This window comes from Chiloscyllium punctatum, chromosome 1 (genome assembly GCF_047496795.1).
Source record: "Chiloscyllium punctatum isolate Juve2018m chromosome 1, sChiPun1.3, whole genome shotgun sequence".
NCBI lineage: Eukaryota > Metazoa > Chordata > Chondrichthyes > Orectolobiformes > Hemiscylliidae > Chiloscyllium > Chiloscyllium punctatum.
This window is the reverse complement of record NC_092739.1, coordinates 139,653,933-139,677,089: the sequence shown is the minus strand read 5'-3', so window position 1 is coordinate 139,677,089 and position 23,157 is coordinate 139,653,933. Positions and strand designations below refer to the sequence as shown.

General features: G+C 40.7%; 1 protein-coding gene across 11 annotated transcripts in view; it reads right to left on the bottom strand.

Annotated features, from left to right (window-relative positions):
- Positions 1-23,157, bottom strand: part of ccdc142 (coiled-coil domain containing 142) — a 177,800-nt gene that overhangs the window by 57,235 nt on the left and 97,408 nt on the right. For 10 of the 11 annotated variants that reach the window (XR_011961347.1, XM_072575566.1, XM_072575549.1 and 7 more), the window contains one exon: positions 2,186-2,335. The exons of the other annotated variant lie outside the window; for it this stretch is intronic. Coding sequence is in view for 9 of the 10 variants with exons in the window: in XM_072575566.1 (XP_072431667.1) it covers positions 2,186-2,335 (150 nt within the window). In the remaining variant the exon portion in view is untranslated. The remainder of the gene's footprint in view (positions 1-2,185; positions 2,336-23,157) is intronic. 11 annotated transcript variants of the gene reach the window in all.

Below are 23,157 nucleotides of genomic sequence, written 5' to 3'. Positions count from 1 at the left end.
ATAGACAGGATAGTGAAAAAAGCATTTGGTATGCTTGCCTTTATTGGTCAGAGCATTGAACATAGGAGTTGGGAAGTCATGTTGCAGCTGTACAGGATATTGGTTAGGCCACTGTTGGAATACTGTGTGCAATTCTGGTCTCCCTGCTATAAGGATGTTGTGAAACTTGAAAGGGTTCAGAAAAGATTTACAAGAATGTTGCCAGGGTAGAAGGGTTTGAATTAGAGGGAATAAACTGGGGCTGTTTTCCCTGGAGCTCGGAGGCTGAGGGGTGACCTTATTGAGATTTATAAAATCATGAGGGGCATGGATAGAATAAATAAGCAAGGTATTTTCCATGGAATGGGGAATCCCAAAACTAGAGGGCACAAGTTTAAGGTGAGAGGAGAAAAATTTAAAAGGTATCTAAGGGGCAACATTTTCACACAGAGGGTTCATATATGAAATGAGCTGCCAGAGGAAGTAGTGGAGGCTTATAAATTACAACATTTAAAAGGCATTTGGATGGGTATATGCATAGGAATGATTTGGAGGGATATGGGCCAAATGCTGGCAAATGGAAACTGGATTAATTTTGGATATCGGATCAGCATAGACGAGTTGAACTGAAGAGTCTGTTTTGTGCTGCACATTTCTTTGACCTTACGTGGTGTAATTTTATTTGCCTACAAAGAACAGGATCTATTTGTGAAAAATATTTTCTACAAAGTCCAAATGAATCAGACGGAGGCTGGCTGATTACTTTAAAATAGATTCTGGTGTGATTTTTAACACAATTAGTATAATACATGTTGTCCAATAGAAGAACGAATCTAATGTTGGACACTATGTTCTGAATTTTGCAAGCGTGTCTGCTTAGAATAGTTGTCACACTACCTGCTGCAGACAAATCAAAGGGACACATTGTTTGATAAAGTCTACCGGTCATTGGCAGATGTAGGCTTCATATGCACATGACATCATATGCACACTGAAACTCATTTTTGGCTGTGATGTTTTGGCATGATGGCAACCTTCTGTTAGTGGAGAATACAATTAACATGAAAACTGCTGAGTAGCAAAGAAGTAAAGTCTCATTGGCTTCCTTCACCTGCTGTTCAATGTTTTCTGACATTTTCCCTCTTATTGAGGTAAACTTTCAAGAATATGGGGAAGGCAGTGAAGTAACGGTAAAGTCATTGGACTAGTAATCTAAAGCCCAGTCAAATGTTGTGGGATAAAGGTTTGAACGATACCATGTCAGACAGTGAAATTTGAATTCTGCGATTAAAAGCTACCTCATGTGACCATGAACTAAAAAACCCATAAAATCCCATCTGATTCATTAATGTGCTTGAGGGAAATAAATCCGTCATCCTTCCCTGGTCTGGCTAACATATGACCCAGAGCATTGTGACTGACTCTGAACTGCCCTCTGAAATGGTCTAGCAAGTCAATCACGTTAAGGACATTTGGGAATGGGCCATCAATGCTGACCTGGGCGGAAGTGAGTACTGCAGATGCTGGAAATTAGAGTCGAGAGTGTGGTGCTGGAAAAGCACAGCAGGTCAGGCAGCATCCAAGGAGCAGGAGAATCGAAGTTTCAGGCAAAAAGCCCTTCATCAGGAATAAGGCTGTGAGCCGAGAGGGTGGTGAGAGAAATAGGGGGGGGGGGGGGGGGGGGGAGGTGGCTCAGAGTGCGATAGATAGATGTAGGTGGGGGTAATAGGTCAGAGAGGAGGGTGGAGCGGAACGGTGGGAAGGAAGATAGATAGGTAGCACAGGTCGGGGGGGGGGGGGTGGGGGTGGACCTGATGAGGGATACGCGGAGGGAATTATATTTACGGAAATCTGATAGGGGAGGGGAGAAATATATCTCTGGTGGTGGATTCAGTTTGTAGGTGGCGGAAATGGTAGAGGGTGATGCGATGTATATGCAGGATGGTGGGATGGAAGGAGAGGACCAGGAGGGGTTCTGTCCTTGTTGCAGTTGGAGGGGTGGAGTTCGAGGGTGGAGGTTTGGGAAGTTGATGAGATATGTTGGAGGGCATCATCAATCACATGGGAGGGGAAATTGCAATCTTTAAAGAAGGAGCCCATCTGCTGTGGAACTGGTCCTCCTGTGAGCAGATGAATGCTGACCTTGCAAGTGGCACCCATTAATTAATTAAAATAGACAAAACAACTTAAAAGCAAGATTACTTACATTGAAGATTTCTGCAATATAGCCAAGTTCTTTCACTAATGCAGCTACTTGAGCCAACAGCAAAGTCTCTTGAATTCCATGGCTACTTATTTCCTCTAAGCACAAGGTTTCTGCAAGTTGCAACATCTTTGATGCCATAGCCCTGAGAAGCTTAGTTGGAAAAGAAATGTTATAAGCAATCTCAAAACTTTTTAGGCCTTTATATTAAAACCCACACAAAAACATAAAAATATACAGCTATCAGATACATATACCTGTGCTCGGAATTGACCAAATATAAATCTGAGCCAATGTTATTTTTCATTTGTTTATTTATGCAATGTGGGTTTTGCTGACAGAGCAAAATTTATACCAATTCCTAACTGCCTTGAACTGAGCAGCTTGCGCAACAATCACGATGGCAGTTAAGAATCAACCATGTGAATGGAGTCACATATAAGTGACATTGGGTAAGGATTTACCTCATTAGTGACTTTTAGTTTTTACAATAACCAACAACTGATGAGAGCTTCATCATAACTACTGAGAGTTTCATTTCCAGACTTCATAAAACAAACTTAAATTTCACCTACTGCCATGGTAAGATTTGAACCTGTGTCCATGGAACTTAGCTTAACCACTGGATTACTAGTCCAGTGACATTACTGCAGTTTCCAGCATCTGCAGTCCTTACTTTTGCCCAGTGACCACACCATTGTGTCCCCAATGTTGGCTGATTAAACTAAGCTGGTCTTGTTAACTTAGAGAACTATTTGCTAACCAAAGAGCTGAATCTTCATAATGAGGGACTGGGTAGCCAAAACAGCACTGGAAATCCCACTTCCATGGCTACCACCCACCATTTTCATTGTGTGCTGATGGCAGTCATTCATCTGTGTTCACAAAAGCACCTGCAGGTGTTACAGTGCAGCAGCCTTCAAACAAATCTAATTTTCACGAGTGGAATGTCAAAAGCATGACGTGTTGGCTTTATACCTTATAGGAGAAGATTAAAGGCTGCTGGAGTTCTTTGCAGAAATTGTGTAATCTTGCAGATGGGTGCAGGGAACACCTTTAGAAGAGGTGGTGTGCCCTTTAGGAGAGGTCAAGTAGCAATAAGGATTGCCAAAGAGGACATGAAAAAGTGGGTAAACTGATTGGAACTGTCAAGGGAAAGTCACAAAAGCAAATTATTATAGATGAAGGTGATCTGAAATACAATCAAAGGTCTGGAGAAATGCAGCAGGTATGGCAACACCTGTGGACAAAGAAACAGTCTACATTTTCTATACTACATTAACCCATCTTCAGAACTGCAGGAACTATCAAAGCATTTAAATTGCCTGGTCTTTGATAGTTTGAAAAACTGCAGAGTTTTGCCTGTGGATATAAGCCTGAGGGCTATCATTATAGGATCTGTACTGGACTTCTGATTTCACAATCTTTCAATTTCATCGTGGGGTGCTTTTCAGTTCCCATTCTGATTGTCAGTCCTACGTGCAACTAAGGTCATTCAAATGGTGTTATGAAAGCAGAGACTTGATTTCATAACAACTAAAATAGTTAAAAGAAGAATGGGCAATGGTTTTTTTTAAAAAATCAATTAAACATCTTTTTTATAGTAGTAAATACATCAATAAACACTAAAATCTAATTGTATTCATTGCAGCATGATTGTTGAGGTCTGCCCAGAATGGATACTTGGTGAGTTGGCATGGTGTACTTAAGCCTAAAATTTGGTGGGGCATGCATTGGCACAGGGGCTATGAAGGACAATGGAGGCATCTAGAGGAACTTAGATTGCCGCAGGGGACATTTGGGGGGCTGGCATGGAAGATGAGTGCAGGAGCATAGGATGGCATAACAAACTAACACGTCTAAAGGCAGATAAATTACCTTGATGGCTTGCATCCCAACAAACCAACAGATAGCTGCAGAGATAGTGGGTGCATTAGTTATAATTTTCCAAAAATCATTGGATTCTGAAGAAGTACCAGAGGATTAGAAAATTGCCAATGTGCTACCCTTATTCAAAAACAGGGGGAAGCAAACAGCAGGTAACTATAGACTGATTAACCATCGCCCTTTGTTGGAAAAGCATCTGAATCAACTATTAAGGAAGCAATAGCATAAAATTTGGAAAGCATAATCCAATCAAAGAGTCAATAATAGCTTCATGGAAGAGAAATTGTGTCTGTCTAATTTTTTAGAGTTTTCCAGACATATGGTCTGCTTGTCTTCATTGGACAGGTATTGAGTATAAGAGCTGGCAGGTCATGTTAAAATTGTACAAGATTTTGGTTCGGCCGCATTTAGAATACTGTGTACAGTTCTGATCACCACATTACCAAAAGGATGTGGACACTTTGGAGAGGGTGCAGAGAAGGTTTGCGAGGATGTTGCCTGGTATGGAAGGTGCTAGCTATGAAGAGAGGTTGAGTAGGTTAGGATTGTTTTCATTAGAAAAAAAGGAGATTGAGGGGGGGCCTGATTGAATTCTACAAAATCATGAAGGGCATATTCAGGGTGGATAGAGGTAAGCTTTTTCCCAGGATGAGGGATTCAATAACAAGAGGTCACACGTTCAAAGTGAGAGGAGAAAAGTTTAAGGGGGATACACATGGAAAATAGATTTAGACAGTGGATTTGGATTGGCACAGGTTTGGAGGGCCAAACAGCCTGTTTCTGGGCTGTAAATTTTCTTTGTTCTTTCTTTCTTTGCAAGGTGTCAACCAGAGTGGATAGAGGGGAACCAGTAGATATATGTTATTTGGATTTTCAGAAAGTGTGCGAGAAAGTACCTCACAAAAGGTTAAGAATGCAATCTGTTGGAGGTACTACATTGGCATGGATACAGAACTGATTCATGGGCATGAAACAGAGACTGGTATAAAGGGGTTTGTTTTCAGAATGGTGACCTGAGACCAATGGGGTTCCACAGAGATCAGTATCGGGACAACTGTTTATAATATATATTAATGACTTGGAGAAGTGAAGGGAATGTACTATAGCCAACTTCACAGATGACAAAGATTGGTAGAAAGGCAAATTGTGTAGGGATACAAGCAGTTTCAAGAGATATTGATAGGTTAAATAAGTGGATAAGAAGTTAGCAAATGAAGTATGAGAAGGGAAAATGCAACATTGTTCATTTTGGAAGGGAGAACCAAAGAACAGAATATTAACACAAAGGGACTTTAAGAAAGAGTTGGATAGAGCTCTCAAGGATAGTGGAATCAAGGGTTATGGAGATAAGGCAGGAACAGGATTCTGATTGAGGATGATCAGCCATGATCATAATGAATGGTGGTGCACACTCGAAGGGCAGAATGGCCTACTCCTGCATCTATTGCCTATTGACTTGGGGATACTTGCGCTTGAAACACAGAAAACTAGCACATAGATGCAGCAAGCAATCAGGAAGGCAAATGGAATGTTGGCCCATATTTCAAGGGGGTTGGGGTATAAGAGTAGGAAAGTCGTATGTAGTTGTACAAGGTGCTGATGAGACCACATTTGGTGTACTGCAACCCGTTTTGGTGCCCTTATTGAAAAGAAGGTTTCAATTCATTGGAGACAATTCACTAGGTTTATGCCTGGTATGGAGGGATTGTCTTATAAATGAAGTTTAAATACGATGGAAGTCTACTCACTGGCGTTTAAAAGAATGCAAGGTGATATAGGATTCTTCAGCAGCTTAATAGTGTAAAGTCTGAGAAGATGTTTCCCTTCATGGGAGAATCTAGGACCAGAGGGCATAGTCTCAGAATAAAAGGGCATCAATGTAAGACTGAGATGAAGAGAAATATATTCTCTCAGAGCATTGACAACTTTTGGAACACCTCGCCACAAAGAGCTGTGCGGAGAGTCCTTGTTTATATTTAAGCCATAAGGTCACAGAAATAGGCCATGTCAATGTCAACCAACACACTATTCGTAAGCTCTACCCAGATGAAGATCCTTCTAGGATGTCCTCCCTTATTACTGCAGTTTTGGTTTCTTTGATCAATAATGCAATGTCTCCATTTCTCTTACTTCCCCCATACTGCATCTGAAACTACTACATCCTTAAATGCTGAGCTGCCAGACATGTCCTTCCTTCAACCATGTACCATGTCTCAGTGATTGCAATAATAGCATTTTCCCACATGCTATCAATGCTCTAAGCTCATTCGCCTTGCCAGTTAAGCTCTTTGCATTAAAATAGATAGTTTAGCTTTCCAGAGTCCCTCAGCCTTACCCTGCTCATATCTTCTCCACTTAATGAAGTGTCCTTGCATTCCTTCTACACCTTGGACCTTCAACTTTACATCTATTATGTGTCCCATCAGTTTTAAACCTCCCCAAGGACATGAGGAAACCTCCGAACAAGGACATTGGACCCATTCTGGTTCAAATGCAAATGTACAGCTTCTACAGGTTCCCCCTACCCAAGGAACTGTTCCAATTATCCAAAAATCTAAAGTCCTCCCTCTGACACTATCCCTTTAGCCACACATTCATCTGACTTATCTTCCTATTCCTATACTTAGTAACACATGGCACTGGAACTAATCCGGAGATTACCACTTCAGTAGTCTTCCTCTTTAATCTGCTGCCTAACTTTGTAAATTCCTGTTTTTACCCATGTTTCTGGCATCCACCACTGCTGGTGAATCAGCCACGCCCTTTGGAATGCCTTGCAGCTACTTTGAGACATCCCCAACCCTGGCAACAGGGAGGCAACATACTATTTGACAGTCCTGTTTGCTGTGAAAGAATATGTATCAGTTTTCTTTATAACTGAGTCCCCTATCACTGAAGCACTCCTAGCATTTTTTCTCTCCTGCTGTGCAGCAGAGCCAATTGTGGTACCAGAAACTTGGCTGGTGCTGCTTTCCCCTGAGAGATCATTCCCCCCAACAGTATTCAAAATGGTATATCTGTTTGAAAAAGGGGGATAGCAACAGGAGGTTCCTACACTACCTGCCCATGCTTAAGTCTTCCTGGTGGTCACCCAATGCTTTTCTGCTTGAGTAGCCCTTACTTGCGGTGAGAGCAGCTCACTAAATGTGCTGTCTACTGAGATAGATAGATTCTTGATCCGTAGGAGAATCAAGGGGTATAAGGAAAAGGCAGGAAAGTGGCCATGAGGAATGGCAGATCAATTATGATACTAATGATTGGGGGATAACTTGATGGGCTGAATGGAATAGTCCTGTTCCTAATTCTAATGGCTGTACGGCTTTATGAAGTGAATGAGTGGTCGTGAGGGTGTGGAGTCGTGACTAGGAAATGGACAGCCTATGGGTGATGAAGAGTTGTGACAGATAAAAGGTTGATGGGATATTTATTTTATTGCTGTTTTAACAGCTGCATTGCAGTCATTGATTATTATGATGGGCCTTTCTCAAAGTTCATTTTCACAGGTGGCAGCCCTTGTTGCTACTCTTGAACTCTTCCCTCGGGCAACCAAACTCCTTTGAAAACTCTCATTACCAGAGGCCGAAATTACTCCATCTCAAGAAATTGGAAACAAAAACTTAGGCCAAAGTATTTGCATCCAAATTGATGAACATCAGACATATGCTATTATTGATATAATTGATATTATGTAGCTGTTTTAAGCTTTACATGATGCGGAGAGGTGTGAATTATTAACACATTGATACCTGCAAGTTGCATGAACCATTTTATAAAAAGGTCATGCTACATTCCCATCATTCAATTGAACAACACAGCAGGTTCATGGGGTCAAATAGAATACTCCATGTTCTCATCTGCTGTGCTCAAAATACTCTGTTGCCCGGCATCAAAAACAGACTTTTGGCAACCCATGGCAGGTGCAATTGTAGTTTCTAGTTTTTATTCAGCAACAAAAATTGTAAATTGGCACACCAGACTCCTAATCACAATAAGGTAAAAACAATGACTGCAGATGCTGGGAACCAGATTCTGGATTAGTAGTGCTGGAAGAGCACAGCAGTTCAGGCAGCATCCAAGTAGCTTCGAAATCCTGGATCACAATAATTAACACAATGCTGAAGCATTTCAAAGCATAGTACAGTGCTCAGGCCAATTCATGTTCTAACAGATTTTAGGGAGTATTAGTTTCATATTTCAATGTAATAAACATGAGTCAACATTATTACTGGTTTACAATATATCAATTCATTCCTATTATTGCACAGGCTTTTTATTTTTCTCTGAACTTTCAGAACTACATCTCATTCTCAATTAATTTATCACATGACACAATTACTCTGCAGTGTTACCACATTTGTTATCATTACTTTGTTTTTACAGACCTAGTCATAAGACAATACTAAATGGTTGCTATGAAATACAAGGCTGTAATTTTATCAGTTAAGGGAGGGAAGGGGGCGGAGGTTAAAGAACAGTGAAATGTACAAGCTTCACTTGGAGCATCCCCTGTACATTTCATTCTCTTGAAAAATGTGAATATTTATCTGCTGGAGCTGCAAACCAAAAATATTGTCATTAATTACCACTAAATTTGTAAGATTTTAGGAAGATGCGGAGCAGCTTGTCAAGTTGGGATGGAATAAGTACACATGGACTCCATGGCAATAATATGATGATTCTAAAAAATAATTCCTAAAGTATAGAAATTATAGTAAATTACAAAAAAACTATTGTAAGCAATTTTACAATGGATACATATAGAAATCATGAGTTAGTTTCAATTGTGTAGGACCTGTGAAATGAGTTGAGTAGGATTGACAATTTGTGGGTGAATCATAGAATGCTACAGAATAAAAGAATGATAATCAGTGCATTGTGCCTTTGCTGGTTCTTTGATAGATAATCTAATAGAAACTTAGAAAATTGGGGTCATTCAGCCTTTCAAGCCTGTTCCACCACTTAATATGATCATGTCTAATCATCCAACTGAGTATCTTGTTCCTGCTTTCTCAGACACCCTTTGATTCCCACCTAGCCCTAAGAATTAGATCTAACACCTTACTGAAAACATTCAATGTTTTGTCTTGAACCACTTTCTGAGGTAGAGGACTCTATAACCTGACTGGGTCAAAATGTGTAGGGCTGGAAAAGCACAGTGAATGTTCCTGATGAAGAGTTTATGCTTGGACCGTCGACTCTCCTGTTCCTCAGATGCTGCCTGACCTGCTGTTCCTTTCCAGCACCACACGTTTTGACTCTGATCTCCAGCATCTGCAGTCCTCACTTTCTCCAATCTGACTGGGTAAGACTTTGCTGAAACCACACCTAGAGAATTGTTTGTGATTTTAGTTTCCTTATCTCAGGGAGTACAACAAAGATATACTAGATTGATTCCAGGGATGGCAGGACTGATGTTTGAAGGATTGGTTAAGACTGTGTTCACTGGCGTTTAGATGAATGAGGTGGGAACTTCAGCGAGGAGAGCAGTATATCGGAATGGTGGAAGCTCTTTCAGCAGCAGCAAGTCTTGTCACTGGCAGATGTGTCCTTGGAGCATGGTGTCAAGGCAGGAGGTCCCTCCCTGCATATCATCAGTGGCAATCCAAGGCTCTGAAACGGTCCAAGATAGTTGAAGAAATGATGGCTCAGTCCACTCTGCACTGTACACCTAATTATATGGCCCTTTCATCCACACTACATTTGCTCTTGGAGTTTCATTCTGTCCCCTATGTGCAGCCCATGTTGACAGGAAACTGACTTGTCAGCTGGTACCAGTTTTCATTCTCATTTCTGACATATTTCTATCCTGCCTCTGGTAACAGCTCATATTCAGATCTACATCTTTAGTCATCTAAGGGGCTCTAGTTTAAATGCCCTTTCACTTTCCATCCCAATGGAACGTGCCTATTCTTTGAAGACCTCCCATCATTTAGTTAGTGTTTTGCCCATCAATTTTTGAATCCAATCCTGTTGGACCAAATTCCTTTTCAACTCAGTAAAGTTAACCTTTTCTAGTCAAATACTTTTAAACTTGATTGCTCCTGATCTTTCTCCGTAATTGTTCTGAACCAATATTATAATCATTATTCCTCAAATGTTTGTCCATTGAAATACAGCAAACTTTGTTTTAACTGCCACCTTATGAACCGGCACTCTTGACAAACTGGCAAAACTTACACCCTGAAATACTGGAAGTTTACTGTATTATCATGATCTCTGAGATGTCAGTTAAGGATGCAAATGAGAAGGCTCTCTCCTGGTTAGTTTTATCTAAATTATTATTTAAGTGTTTTATGTTGCAAAGAAAGTACAACAGTAATGTGCACACCCCCAGCATTCTGTTTATATTATAGTTGGTTCTGGTTTAATGCATTTCTCCAACGTGAATTGGCTTTAATGCAATTGAAAAATTTAGACCATTATTTGTAGAACGTGAACTTTCCTTACTGGTATTGGCTATATTCTGACCCCATTAGTTTAAATGGTACAGCTATTATGTGATTTTCATATAACGCAAGATTGCAGAGAACAGAACTATCACATTAAATCAGAACAGAATGTACTTAGCGTGTGTTTTTACATTGATTATGTGGACTTCTTGATCAGCCAGAATATTTCATCAACCGCTAGACTCCTGGTCCCAGTGGTGCCAGTTAATTAAAAAGTTTGCTGTATATCAGTTTGCCTCACTTCATTCTCCAGAACTAGTAATAACATTGCCTATTTCCTCATTTGGTTCGAACCATTTTGATCAAGAAAGCTCTCTGTATTTATGTCAGGAGTTCATCCCACTCTTTGCCCTTTATACTGCGATTTCAGGGCCTTTGCCTGCTGCTGATGATAGGATTAGGTTACTTACAATGTGGAAACAGGCCCTTCGGCCCAACAAGTCCACACCAACCCACCGAAGCGCAACCCACCCGTACCCCTACATTTACCCCTTCACCTAACACTATGGGCAATTCACCTGACCTGCACATCTTTGGACTGTGGGAGGAAACCCACACAGACACGGGGAGAATGTGCAAACTCCACACAGTCAATCACCTGAGGCAAGAATTGAACCAGGGTCTCTGGCGCTGTGAGGCAGCAGTGCTAACCACTGTGCCACCGTGCCACCCACTGCCACCATGCCGCCCAGAGAAATGCTGTTAAAACTTTAGAGGGTGCAGAAAAAACTTACAAGAATGTTGCCAGGACGAGACCGACTGAGTGATAGGGAAACGCTGAATAAGGTGGGGTTTTTATCCCTGCAGCGTCAGAGATTGAGGGGTGACCTTGTAGAGGTATATAAAATCATGAGGGGCACAGACAGGGTTAATAGCCAAGGTCTTTTCCCTAGGGTAGGGGAGTCTAAAATTAGAGGGCTTAGGTTTAAGGCGAGAGGGGAAAGATTTAAAAAGCACCTGAAGTGTAATCTTTTCATGCAGAGGATGGTGCATGGATGGAACAAACTGCCAAAGGAAGTGATGGAGGCAGCTACAATTACAAAATATAAAAGGCATTGGAATGGGTACATGAATATGAAAGGTTAAAGAGGGATATAGGCGAAATGCTGCCAAATGGGAATAGATCAGATTGGCATATCTAGTCAGTGCGGAACAGTTGGACCAAACGGTCTGTTTCGATGCTGTACGACGCTATGAGTCTATCTGAAGAGAAAGACCGCTTTCTCTGACAGAGAAACTGCATACAATTCTCCAGGTATGGTCTCACCAAGCTGTCACCCAGAGAATGGTCAACCTGTGGAATTCTCTGCCACGGAAAGCAGTTGAGGATAAAACATGGAATGTTTTCAGTTAGAAGTTAGATATAAGGCTAAAAGAATCAAAGCTGTATGGGGAGAAAGCAGGAACAGAATACAGAGGTGGATGATCAGCCATGACCATATTAAATGGCAGAGCGGGCACAAAGGGCCGAATGTCCAACTCTTGCCCCATGTTCTATGTTTCTTTTGGATTGTCTATTAAACCGATTATCATCTTCCATTCTATATCATTCTATGATTCACCCATTTTAAAGATACACTGGAAAATGTACCAAGACTTCTTAGGCAGCCCCTCTCAAACCTGATACCTCTACAACTGGAAGGAGAAGGTCAGCAAATGCATAGTTCCCAAACAAGTTGCATATTATCCTGACCTTGAATCACATGGCCATTGCTCCATCAAACACCTGAAACTCCCTTCCGACCAGCACTGTGGGTATACTTATACAGATGACTTACAGCGTAAAAGCAGTTTCTTTTTATTCATTCGTGAGATGTGGAGAGTGTAATATTTATTACCTATCCCTTATTGCTTTGAGAAGGTGGTGATGAGCTGCCTTCTTGAATCACTGCAGTCCACATGCTGGAGTAGGCCCACAATGCCCTCAGGGAGAGAATTCCAGGATTTTGAGCCAACGACAGTGACATATTTCCAAGTCAGAATAGTGAGGTGACTTGGAGGTTCCCTTACCACCTGCCACAGACTTCGTCTAGCAATTATGTCCTTTAGGACCTGACCAGCTCGATCAGTAGTGCAGCTGCCAAATCATTCTTGGTGGTATTTATTGAAATCCCCCACCTAGAGTACATTTTGAGCCCTTGCCACCCTCAGTTTTTCCTCAAGGTATTCAACATGGAGGTTTACTGATTGATCAGCTGAGGAAGCTCAATACCTAGTAATTAGCAAGACATTTCCTTGCCCATGTTTAATCTAAAGCCATTAGACTTCATAGGGTCCAAGGTCAATGCTGAGAATTTCTAGGATTACTGTTTATTACTGGTCTATCCTGTCAGTAGGACAGGTCATATGATGGTGACATCTGGGACATTGTAAGGTATGATTCCATGAGTACTACTATGTCAGGCTGTTGCTTGACTAATCTGAGAGATCACTCTCCCAGGTTTGGCACTAACCCACAGAAGTTAGTAAAAGGAGGACATTGCAGGATTGAAAGGGCTGTTCTTGCTATTGTCATTTCTGATGCCCAGGTTGATGCCGGTGGTCATCCACCTTCATTTCTTTGTTGAGATGTAGTGATTAATAAAACTGAGTGGCTTGCTAGGTAATTTTAGAGGGTAACTGCTGATGGTCTGGAATTACTGAAGGGCATTAATGAGCCAGATGGTTTTTCCACCAATTAACAATGATTTCGTGAACATCAGTAAATTAATTAAGTACAGATTCTTTATTCATTGAGAATTCAAATTCCACCATCTGCCCTGGTGGAGTGCTAACCTGGGTCACCCTAACATGAGTTGGGTTTCTGGATTAATGATACAGCAATAATGCCACTATCCACCCTCATGTTTTTTTCTTTTTTCCTTAGTTCTCCTGAATACCATGAAGCTAGGAATACTTAATTCTTAATCTTCCCTTTCTTTGAGCCAGCCACAACCTTGTTGACTTCACTTTGTGTATTTCCCTACACATACATCAATTCCATCTTAGACTGAGTTTTAGATTAGATTACTTACAGTGTGGAAACAAGCCCTTTGGCCCAAGGGGTCCACACCAACCCTCCAAAGAGCAACCCAGCCAGACCCATTACCCTACGTTTACCCCTTCACCTAACACTACGGGCAATTTAGCATGGCCAATTTACCTAACCTGCACACCTTTAGACTGTGGGAGGAAACCCATGCAGACAAGGGGAGAATGTGCAAACTCCACACAGACAGTTACCCGAGGCGGGATTTGAACCCGGATCTCTGGCGATGTGAGGCAGCATTGCTAACCACTGTGCCACCATGCCGAGTTGTATTTGACTCTGTTTGAATTCTTCAATTTCTAAACTATAAAAGGATTCATAGGAAATATTTATAAAAGATAATTCACTGCAAGAAAGATTTCAAGTTGGCAGGATGGTTGCGATTAGAATGTCAAAATGTCCAGGGAATAACTCTGTAATAAAAGTATGCTTGCTAACAACATTGGTGGTGACAATGTAGAACATGTATAAATACTGTTGATGACTATATTGAAACTTTAATTGCAGAATAATATTGGTTTCTGTCTTTTTTTGGAGGCTTCTGATCTGATTAACGGGTTTTCTCCTCTTGGTTTCAAGGTTTTCCCATCAACTACGATTATATCTGAAGTAATGTGCAAGAGTGAGTAGGTAGGTCATCAAATTCCTAATTATTATTGACTGCTTTTAATAGCAGGTAGCAAAGCACAGTTATAAACAGATCAAAGTAGATTTTGGAATATACGCCAAGCGTGCCAACAATAGTTGACTTTTAAGCGGGGAGTGCCAGTTGAGTTCATAAATGTAAATTGAGTGATCATTTAATCTGGTTGTTCACATTGTTCCACTTTCCCTAATGGCCTTATTAATGCATCAGTTTGACAGGAAATCAATCCTGATAGGATTTAATTCAGCCTTTGACCAAGAGATTTTGAATAGAGACATAAGGATATAATTAAACGTCATGCAATCATTTGAAAATAACTGAAAATGCTTTTAGTATTCTGGATGGAGATTAATGCTCGGGCTTTCATTAAATTAGCACCAGAAACATCTATTTACTGTACATTCCAACGTCAATGAATCAATACACTTCTCACTTATCTATCAAATAAAATCATATATCCAATATAGAATGCAAGTAAATTTTTTTATTCATTCACAAGATGAAGGTATTGCTGGCTAAGCCAGCATTTTTTACCCATCCCAGAGGACAGTTAAGAGTCAACCACATTATTGTGGGTCTAGAGTCACATGTAGGCCAGACCATGTAAAAGGCATTCGTGAAGCCATCTGAACCAGATGGGCTTTTCCGAAATGGTTTCATGATCATTGTCCTAATTCTAGATTTTTAATATTGAGTTAAAATTCCAGCATCTGCCATGGCTGAATTTGAGGAGAAAGTGAGGACTGCAGATGCTGGAGATCAGAGCTGAAAAATGTGTTGCTGGAAAAGCGCAGCAGGTCAGGCAGCATCCAAGGAGCAGGAGAATCGACGTTTCGGGCATGAGCCCTTCTTCAGGAAGCATGACGAAGGGCTCATGCCCGAAACATCAATTCTCCTGCTCCTTGGATGCTGTCTGACATGCTGCACTTTTCCAGCAATACATTTTCAGCTCATGGCTGAATTTGAACCTGGGTTCTTAGAACATTACTTGGGTCTCTGGATTAACAGTCCAGTAATACTAGCACTAGATCATTACCTCCACAAATTTCTAATTTAAATTGATAAAATAAATTTCATGAGAGATTATGACTACTGGAATAATCATTTACAATAGTTCATGTGTTGCTAAACTACTAGTTAATGAATAAAAACAAAATGTTAGAGACACTCAGCAGGTCGTATTATTGGTAGATTTAAAAAAAACAGAGTTAACGTTTTCAGTCTATTAACTTATTTAGAACTGAAGAGAACTGAAAAATGATGTTTTTAATGTTGTTGACAAAAGGGAAGGATGAGTGAGTGGAAAGATGGTGAGGGTCAAAGTGCGTTCACTGAATGAGCAGAGCTGAACAGATCCAAATGGATGCAGAAGACAAAAAATTCAATGTCCAGGGCTATTTTTAAAAGAAGAAAAGTCCGAAATGATGCACTTTGGAAGAAGTAACAAGACAAGGGAGTACTCAATGAATGGCAAGACATTAGGAATCTCAGGAGAACAGAGGGATTTGGGATGCTTATCCACAGATCCCTGAAGAGAAGTTAATAGGGCAGTTAAGAAGGCTTATGGGATCCTTGCCTTTATCAGTCATAGTACAGATTATAAGAAATGGGAAGTCATGTAGAAGCTGTACAGGACTTTGGCTAGGTAAACGCTGGAGATACCAAAGTGGAAGAATTCTAGCCACCCGACATCTGGAGAAGAACACTTCATCTTTTGCATTGAGACCCTCCAACAACACTGGATCAATGTCGATTTCGCTAGTTTCCTCATCACCCCTCCTCCCACCTTATCCCAGATCCAACCCTCCAACTCGGCACCGCCAACTGTCCTACCTGTCCATCTTCCTTCCCACTTATCCCCTCCACTCCAACCTATCACTATCACTCCCCAGCTTCATCTAGCCATCGCGTTCCACGTTACCTTCACCTCAGCCTCACTCTCCTCCCATTTATCTCTCAGCCCCCTTGGGCCCCCCTTCCCTAATTCCTGATGAAGCGCTTATGCTTGAAACACTGACTCTCCTGCTACTTGGATGCTGCCTAACCGGCTGTGCTTTTCCAGCACAACACGTTTTGACTGTGTGTAATAGCAGACAACGTGATAACAAAGCCCAGAGTGTGGGGTTTGGGCAAAGTACATGGGAGAAGCTCAAGTCCCAAAGTTGTTGAATTAGATATTGTGAGCAGAAGACTGTCAGGTTGTCAAGCAGAAAATGAAGGTTCCCCATGGCACCTTACCCTGCAACTGCAGAAGGTGTAAACTCTGTTCATATACTTCCTCTCTCCTTAGTATCCAAGGACCCAATCAAACCTTTCAGGTGAAACAGCGCTTTAGCTGCAATTCACTCAATCTAGTCTACTTCATTTGCTACTCACAATGTGGTGTCCTCTACATTGGGGAAACAAAGTGTAGACTGGGTCACTGCTTTGTAGAACCCCTAATTAGGTCTTCAGTTGAGCTTCCAGTTTTCTGCCACTTCAACACACCACCATGTTCACTGGCCAACATCTCTGTCTCAGGCTTGCCAAAGTGCTCCAGAAAAGTTCAGCACAAGCTAGAAGGACATCACCTCATTTTCCACTTGGGCCTCTGGGAATTATTTCCAAAACAGGGTTAATGTTTCGGGTCCAGTGACCCTTCTTCAGAACCAGTTCTGATTCCCAGCATCCGCAGTTCTTTGGTTTTATTGTTTTCGAGAAGACGCTGATGTCTCCATCCCACCCACAGCACATGGCAAAATGATTGATTAGATTAGATTCCCTACAGTATGGAAACAAGCCCTTCGGCCCAACAAGTCCATACCAACCCTTTGAAGAGTAACCCGCCCAGTCCCATTCCCCTACCCTATATTTACTCCTGACTAATGCATCGAACACAATGGGCAATTTAGCATGGCCAATTCATCTGACCTGCACATCTTTGGATTGTGGGAGAAAACCAGAGCACCTGGAGGAAACTCATGGGGAGAATGTGCAAACTCCACATAGCAGGAATTGAACCTGGGTCCTTGGTGCTGTGAGGCAGCAGTGCTAATCACTGAGCCACACTGATTGTTGAAAGCTTGCTATGCGAAAATTAGCTGTGACATTTGTCTACATAATAAAGGCTATACAAACAAAGGTAATTCATTTGGTTGAGTAAATACTTTGAGAATTTCTAAGAATTAATATACATTAACAGACAAAATAACAATTTAAGAACTACTTCAGTATGTGCAATTTAGACTAATTTAAACAGACTTTGTGGAGCAGTAAAATTGTTAAACAGGCCTCTCAAAGACATGGCATTATTGATTTCTGTTTAAATCTGATGAACAGCGATGTAAACAATTAGGTGATTGGCGTAATCCTACATAATGTCCACACTAGAACATCGCAACATCAAGTTTCAGGTCAATGTGTCATATGGTATACTTGATTAAACTGTGGAATTCAGACAGTGTTTAATAAGTGTTCAGTTGGACTGATCTTAGACTCAAAAATATATGTGAAGAAAGGTTGTCAGAGGTTTAGAAGAATAACATTATTCAACTTTCCTAAATAGAACCATACTTCCTATTTTTGAATAGGAACCAAAAGCTCTAACATTTAAGACTCTAAAAATAGCCTTCAGACAGCAATACCTTTAAAATTCTGGTTTTATTGCATAACTTGCTGACGCTGGTGGTGAAATTTCATTGTCTCAATATTTGATGATTGCAGCAGCTGCTAAAAACTATACAAATCAGTCAACAATTTATCATTTTGATGGGCTAAATATAGAAACAGAGGATATAAATGTAGAAGTAGGCCATTCAACCCCTTGAGCCTGTTCTGCTATTCAATATGATCATGGCTGATTCTTGAGCTCAGTACCTTAATCCTACCCTCCCTGATTTCCCCTGATCCCTTTAGCCACAAGAGTTACATCTACCTCCTTCTTGAAAACATATAATGTTTTGGCCTCAATCACTTTCTGTGATAGTGAATTCCACAGGCTTACCCACTCTGTGTGCAGAAAGCTCTCCTCATCTCAGTCCTAAATGTTTTACCCATTATCCTTAAATGATGACCTGGTTCTGGACTCCCTACCATAGGAACATCTTTCTTGCATCTAATCTGTCTAGTCCTGTCAGAATTTTACACATTTCTATGACATTCGCACAGCCACCCCCTTCACTCTTCTAAACACCAATGAATACTATTCTATTCAACTCAATATCTCCTTATATTACATCAGCCCTGCCATCCCAAGAATCAATTTGGTAAACCTTTGTTGCACTCCCTCTATGGCAAAAACATCCTTCCTCAGATAAGGAAACCACACAATGTTCCAGATGTGGCCACATCGATGCCCTGTTCAACTGCAGCAAGATATCCTTGTTCCTATACTTGAATCCTCTTGCTATGAAGGCCAACGTACAGTATGCCTTCTTTACTGCTTACCACACCTGTGTGCTTACTTTTAGCAACTGATGCCCAAGGACATCCAGGTCTCATCACACACTCCCTTCTCTCAATTTCCAGCCATTCAAATAACAATCTGTCTTCCTATTTTTGCAACTAAAATGGATAACGTCCCATTTATCTATATTATAATGCATCTGCCATGCATTTGTTTACTTACAGGGCGAAAGTGAGGACTGCCGATGCTGGAGATTGGAGTCAAGGTTAGAATGGTGCTGGAAATGCACAGAAGGTCAGGCAGCATCCGAGGAGCAGGAAAATCAACGTTCCAGGCAGGAGCCCTTCATCAGGAAGGATGTCTACAAGAATGTTTACTTACAGCCTGTCCAAATCACACTGCAAAATCTCTGCATGCTCCTCACAGCTCACCCTTCAACCCAGTTTTGTGTCATCTGTGAACTTCAAGATGTTGTATTTAGACATATATTTATGTTATGCTAAATCATTAACATAAATTGTGAATAGCTAGAGTGCTAGTACTAATCCCTATGGTATACCACTGCCTGTCATTCAGAAAAAGATCCATGCTATTCCTACCCTTTGTTTCCTATCCTCTAAGCAATTTTCTGTCCATCTCAAAATACTACTTCCAATCCCATGCACTTTAATTTTGCACATTAATTTCTAATGTGGGACTTTGTCAATAGTCCTTTGAAAATCCAAATAATCTACATTAAAGAGAATGCAAACTGCATGTTTTTGAGTCCATTGAACAAGGCTTTTTTTTAATGGATTTACACACACTGAATGCACTGGTAAAGCTAGTATTTGCTGCCAATCCTTACTTGCCCTTGAACCATTACAGTCCATGTGGTGAAGATACTCTCACAGTGATTATACTTCTGGTGTAACTGAGTAGCTTGCCAGGCCAGTTAAGAGTCAACTTACACTGGATTGGACCTGATGCCAAGTATAAATGAGACTAAATAAGGATGACAGATGTCCTGCCCTAAAAGGCATTATCAAATCAAGCAGACTTTTATGGTCATCTTGTTGTTTCACTGTGATCATTGCTTGATTGTAATTTTGCTAAAGATGCAATTAATAGATAGATATTTGTAAGTCAGTTGTAAGCAAGTGCTGAGAAAGTAAATAAAATTTGGAACAAATTGTTTGTTTTACAAATATGCTTAAATGTTGATTAAATTGCAGATTATTTCTGCTAACAAGTGGAAAATCTACTTATTTTAAAACCCAACATTAATTTCAGTGTCTACTTTATTTTCCTGATAATGTGCAAAACTAATTAGAGAATAATCATCAAGAATATTGACAACTACCCCTTGCCATAAAAAGGCATAATAGCAATTTTGCTTTTATGAATAGGAACTTAAGCAAACAAAATAAATTTGTACAAAATATTACTTGGGCTGCAGTTCTACGTCTAGTTTGTGCTACCCTAATCCAGAGAAGATTCTACATAAATTATGCACATTAAAGTTACAGAGCCTGTTGAATCTAAACTGAGCAAGATGGTGCCAGAGATTGAAACATTGGGCTGGACTTTACCAGTCATCTTAAGACAGGCTGAGAGGCAGGAGGGCAGGAAAAATGACAGTGGAAGGCATCTGCATAATATTTTTATACTATCAGGGCATGTTACCAGTGACAAGAACTTTAGTTCAGGGCAGGTGATGGCCGAATGCTATTGTCACGAGACTACTAACTCAGAGACACAGGTAATGTCCCATGAATCCAGGTTCAAATCCTGCCATGGCAGATGGTTGAATTTGTAAGCAATGAAAATCTGGAACTAGAAGACTAATCCTTTAACATTTCTACTGGTTTAGCTTTGTATTTTTAATGCTTCCATCCTGTTAGTGAATTTTACAGTGAAACACTAAAATTAAGCTGAGGTTATAATTCACTCCTACTATAACGATCAGAACAGAAATAAAGAACTGAAGTCCATAAACATTCTTGGAATAGCAATTAGCTGAGAACACATTTATCTCATGCACGCATTACTGCTGCTAAATCAACAAAACAGTACCTTTGGGATTTTAGGCATAAAATACATTTCATGAAATTGGATCTCAAGGACTGAGTCACCCCGGAATATCATTCAGTTGGACTATCAGATAGTTTATTTTATTAATTCATGGAAGTGAGCAACCTAGCAAGGTGAACGTTTACTGCGCATTCCTAATTTGCCCTTGAGAGGGCGATGGTCAGTGATCTCCTTGAACTACTTCATACCATCTGGTAGAGGTACACTCAATGCCATTAATTAGGGAATTGCAGATTTTAATCCAATGGAAGTGAAAGAATAACAATGTAGTTTCAAGTAAGGATGACGTGGGGCTTGGAGTGGAACTTGAGGGAAGTGGTATTCCCACATATCTGTTTGTCATTCTAGTTGTAGAGGTCAAGGGTTTTTCAGAAATTAGGTAATTAGCAAAGTATGGAGTTAATATTAAAACTGGTTCGAACTATGTTCTATCACAAAAGACATATTGTGAAGAGGATACTGAAGAGATTAATTTGGATAAGACCAGAGGTTATAAGGTTTTCTTTTAAGTGGACTTTTGTTGAGATATAGAATATTGTAGTTGAAGGAGTAGTGGAAAAAAAGACTGTAACAGCTTTTAAAAGACAAATGGAAAGTATTTGAAAAAAAGAGTAGTTTTAAAGGTACAGGGAACAGGATAAAGTTGATAACTTTTCCACATAAAGTGAACAGACTCCTTCTGTACTGTACAATTCTCTGATTCTGTGAGGAAGATCTGGGAAGTAGGAATAAATAAAGCTATTATAAATAGAGTTATTATTCCGATGTAAGGTCATTTAACCTGAAATGTTATGTTTTTGACTAAGTGAAGAGGCATGCACTCAGATAAGAGGGCCTTATGTTCATGGACAAGACATGGGTTTTTCCGCACGGTTGCATTCTTTTCAACTCATTTCATGTTCATGAACAGGTAAAATGCCAAATTGTAGTGATAGGTAGTGATAGGTATGCAGAAAGTTCTCTCCCCTGCTAAAACATTCTAGGTTCTAAGCTGGATGGCACTACATCCACAAGCATCAACTCCCTCCACCAACAACGCTCAGTAATAGCAGTGTGAACTATCTACAAGTTATACTGCTGTCCCAAGGGACGGCACAGTGGCTCAGTGGTTAGCATTGCTGCCTCTTGGCAGCAGCAACTGGGTTCAATTCCCGCATTGAGTGACTGTCTGTGTGGGGTTTGCACATTGTCCCCGTGTCTGCGTGGGTTTCCTCCAGGTGCTCCAGTTTCCTCCCACAATCCAAAGATGTACTAGTCAGGTGAATTGGCCATATTAAATTGCCCATAGTATTAGGTGCATTAGTCAGAGATAAATCTAGGGTAGGGGAATGGGTCTGGGTGGGTTACTTTTCGAAGGGTCGGTGTGGACTTGTTGGGCCGAAGGGCCTGTTTCCATACTGTAGGGAATCGAATCTAAAAAAAGATCCTCAGACAGCACCTTCTGAACCCAAAACCACTTCTATGTACAAGGACAAGAGCAGCAGATAAACAGGAATGCCAACACTTTCAAGTGCCCCTCCAGGCCACTCACCATCCTGACTTGGAAATAAGTTGTTATTCCTTCACCGTCACTGGGTCAAACTCATGGAATTCCCTCCATAATGGCATTGTGGGTCAGCTCACAACAGGTAGACTGCAGTGGTTCAGGATGGCAGTTCATCACTACCTTCTCAAGGCAACTAGGGATGAGCAATACAATGCTGCCAGCCAGTGATGCCACATCCCACAAATGAATTTAAAAAATTTTAAAGCCACCTGAACACACTCCAAACTAGGACCATCAGTCAACCTCTGCTCATCAGCCTTACCATAGGAAAGTCAAGGGATCAGGTAATATGTGGCGAAAAAACGCTTTCATGACATATAAACGCAGCTCGGACAAAGTTGGCCATTGAGGTTAACACCCCTGGGTGCTTCAAGGAAACCTAGCACCAGTGTTGCAAGAGGACAGAGCACTGCAGTCATCCACCAGGGTATGTGCCACTGTCTATTCAATTCTTCACATGCTCCTCTGAGTAAGAGCTGGCATTGCAAAATTGCAACTGCAGAGAACTTTCATACATGAGATTGAGTGCCTTAAGTGAAATCAATGTGTGCCACTTCTTTGCAGCTATCAATGTATCTTTACTGGCACCACATGATACTGCCTCTCACACATCTGCTTTGGTTCACATTTAATACATAAAAAAAGTAGCAACAGTGAGCAAATCACAAACCTTTTATCACACCAGGAGAACGTATACATCTGATAGCACTTCACCAAAGACTTGCATGTAATAGGGACATAATCACAAAAAAATGACCTTTTGATTTAAATCTCTCCTTTGAATTCAGGCATGCTTGCTTGACACAGTCAGATTTTTTAGGAGCAGACAGTGTTGCTGACTCACTTGGACAGGCTTGTTGGTCTTGTCAAGATTCATTTCTAACACTAAGTGTTGAACATTGGGTCAGACTTTTCATAAGCTAATTAACTTATAGACAGTTCAATCCTAACACTGGAAGCAT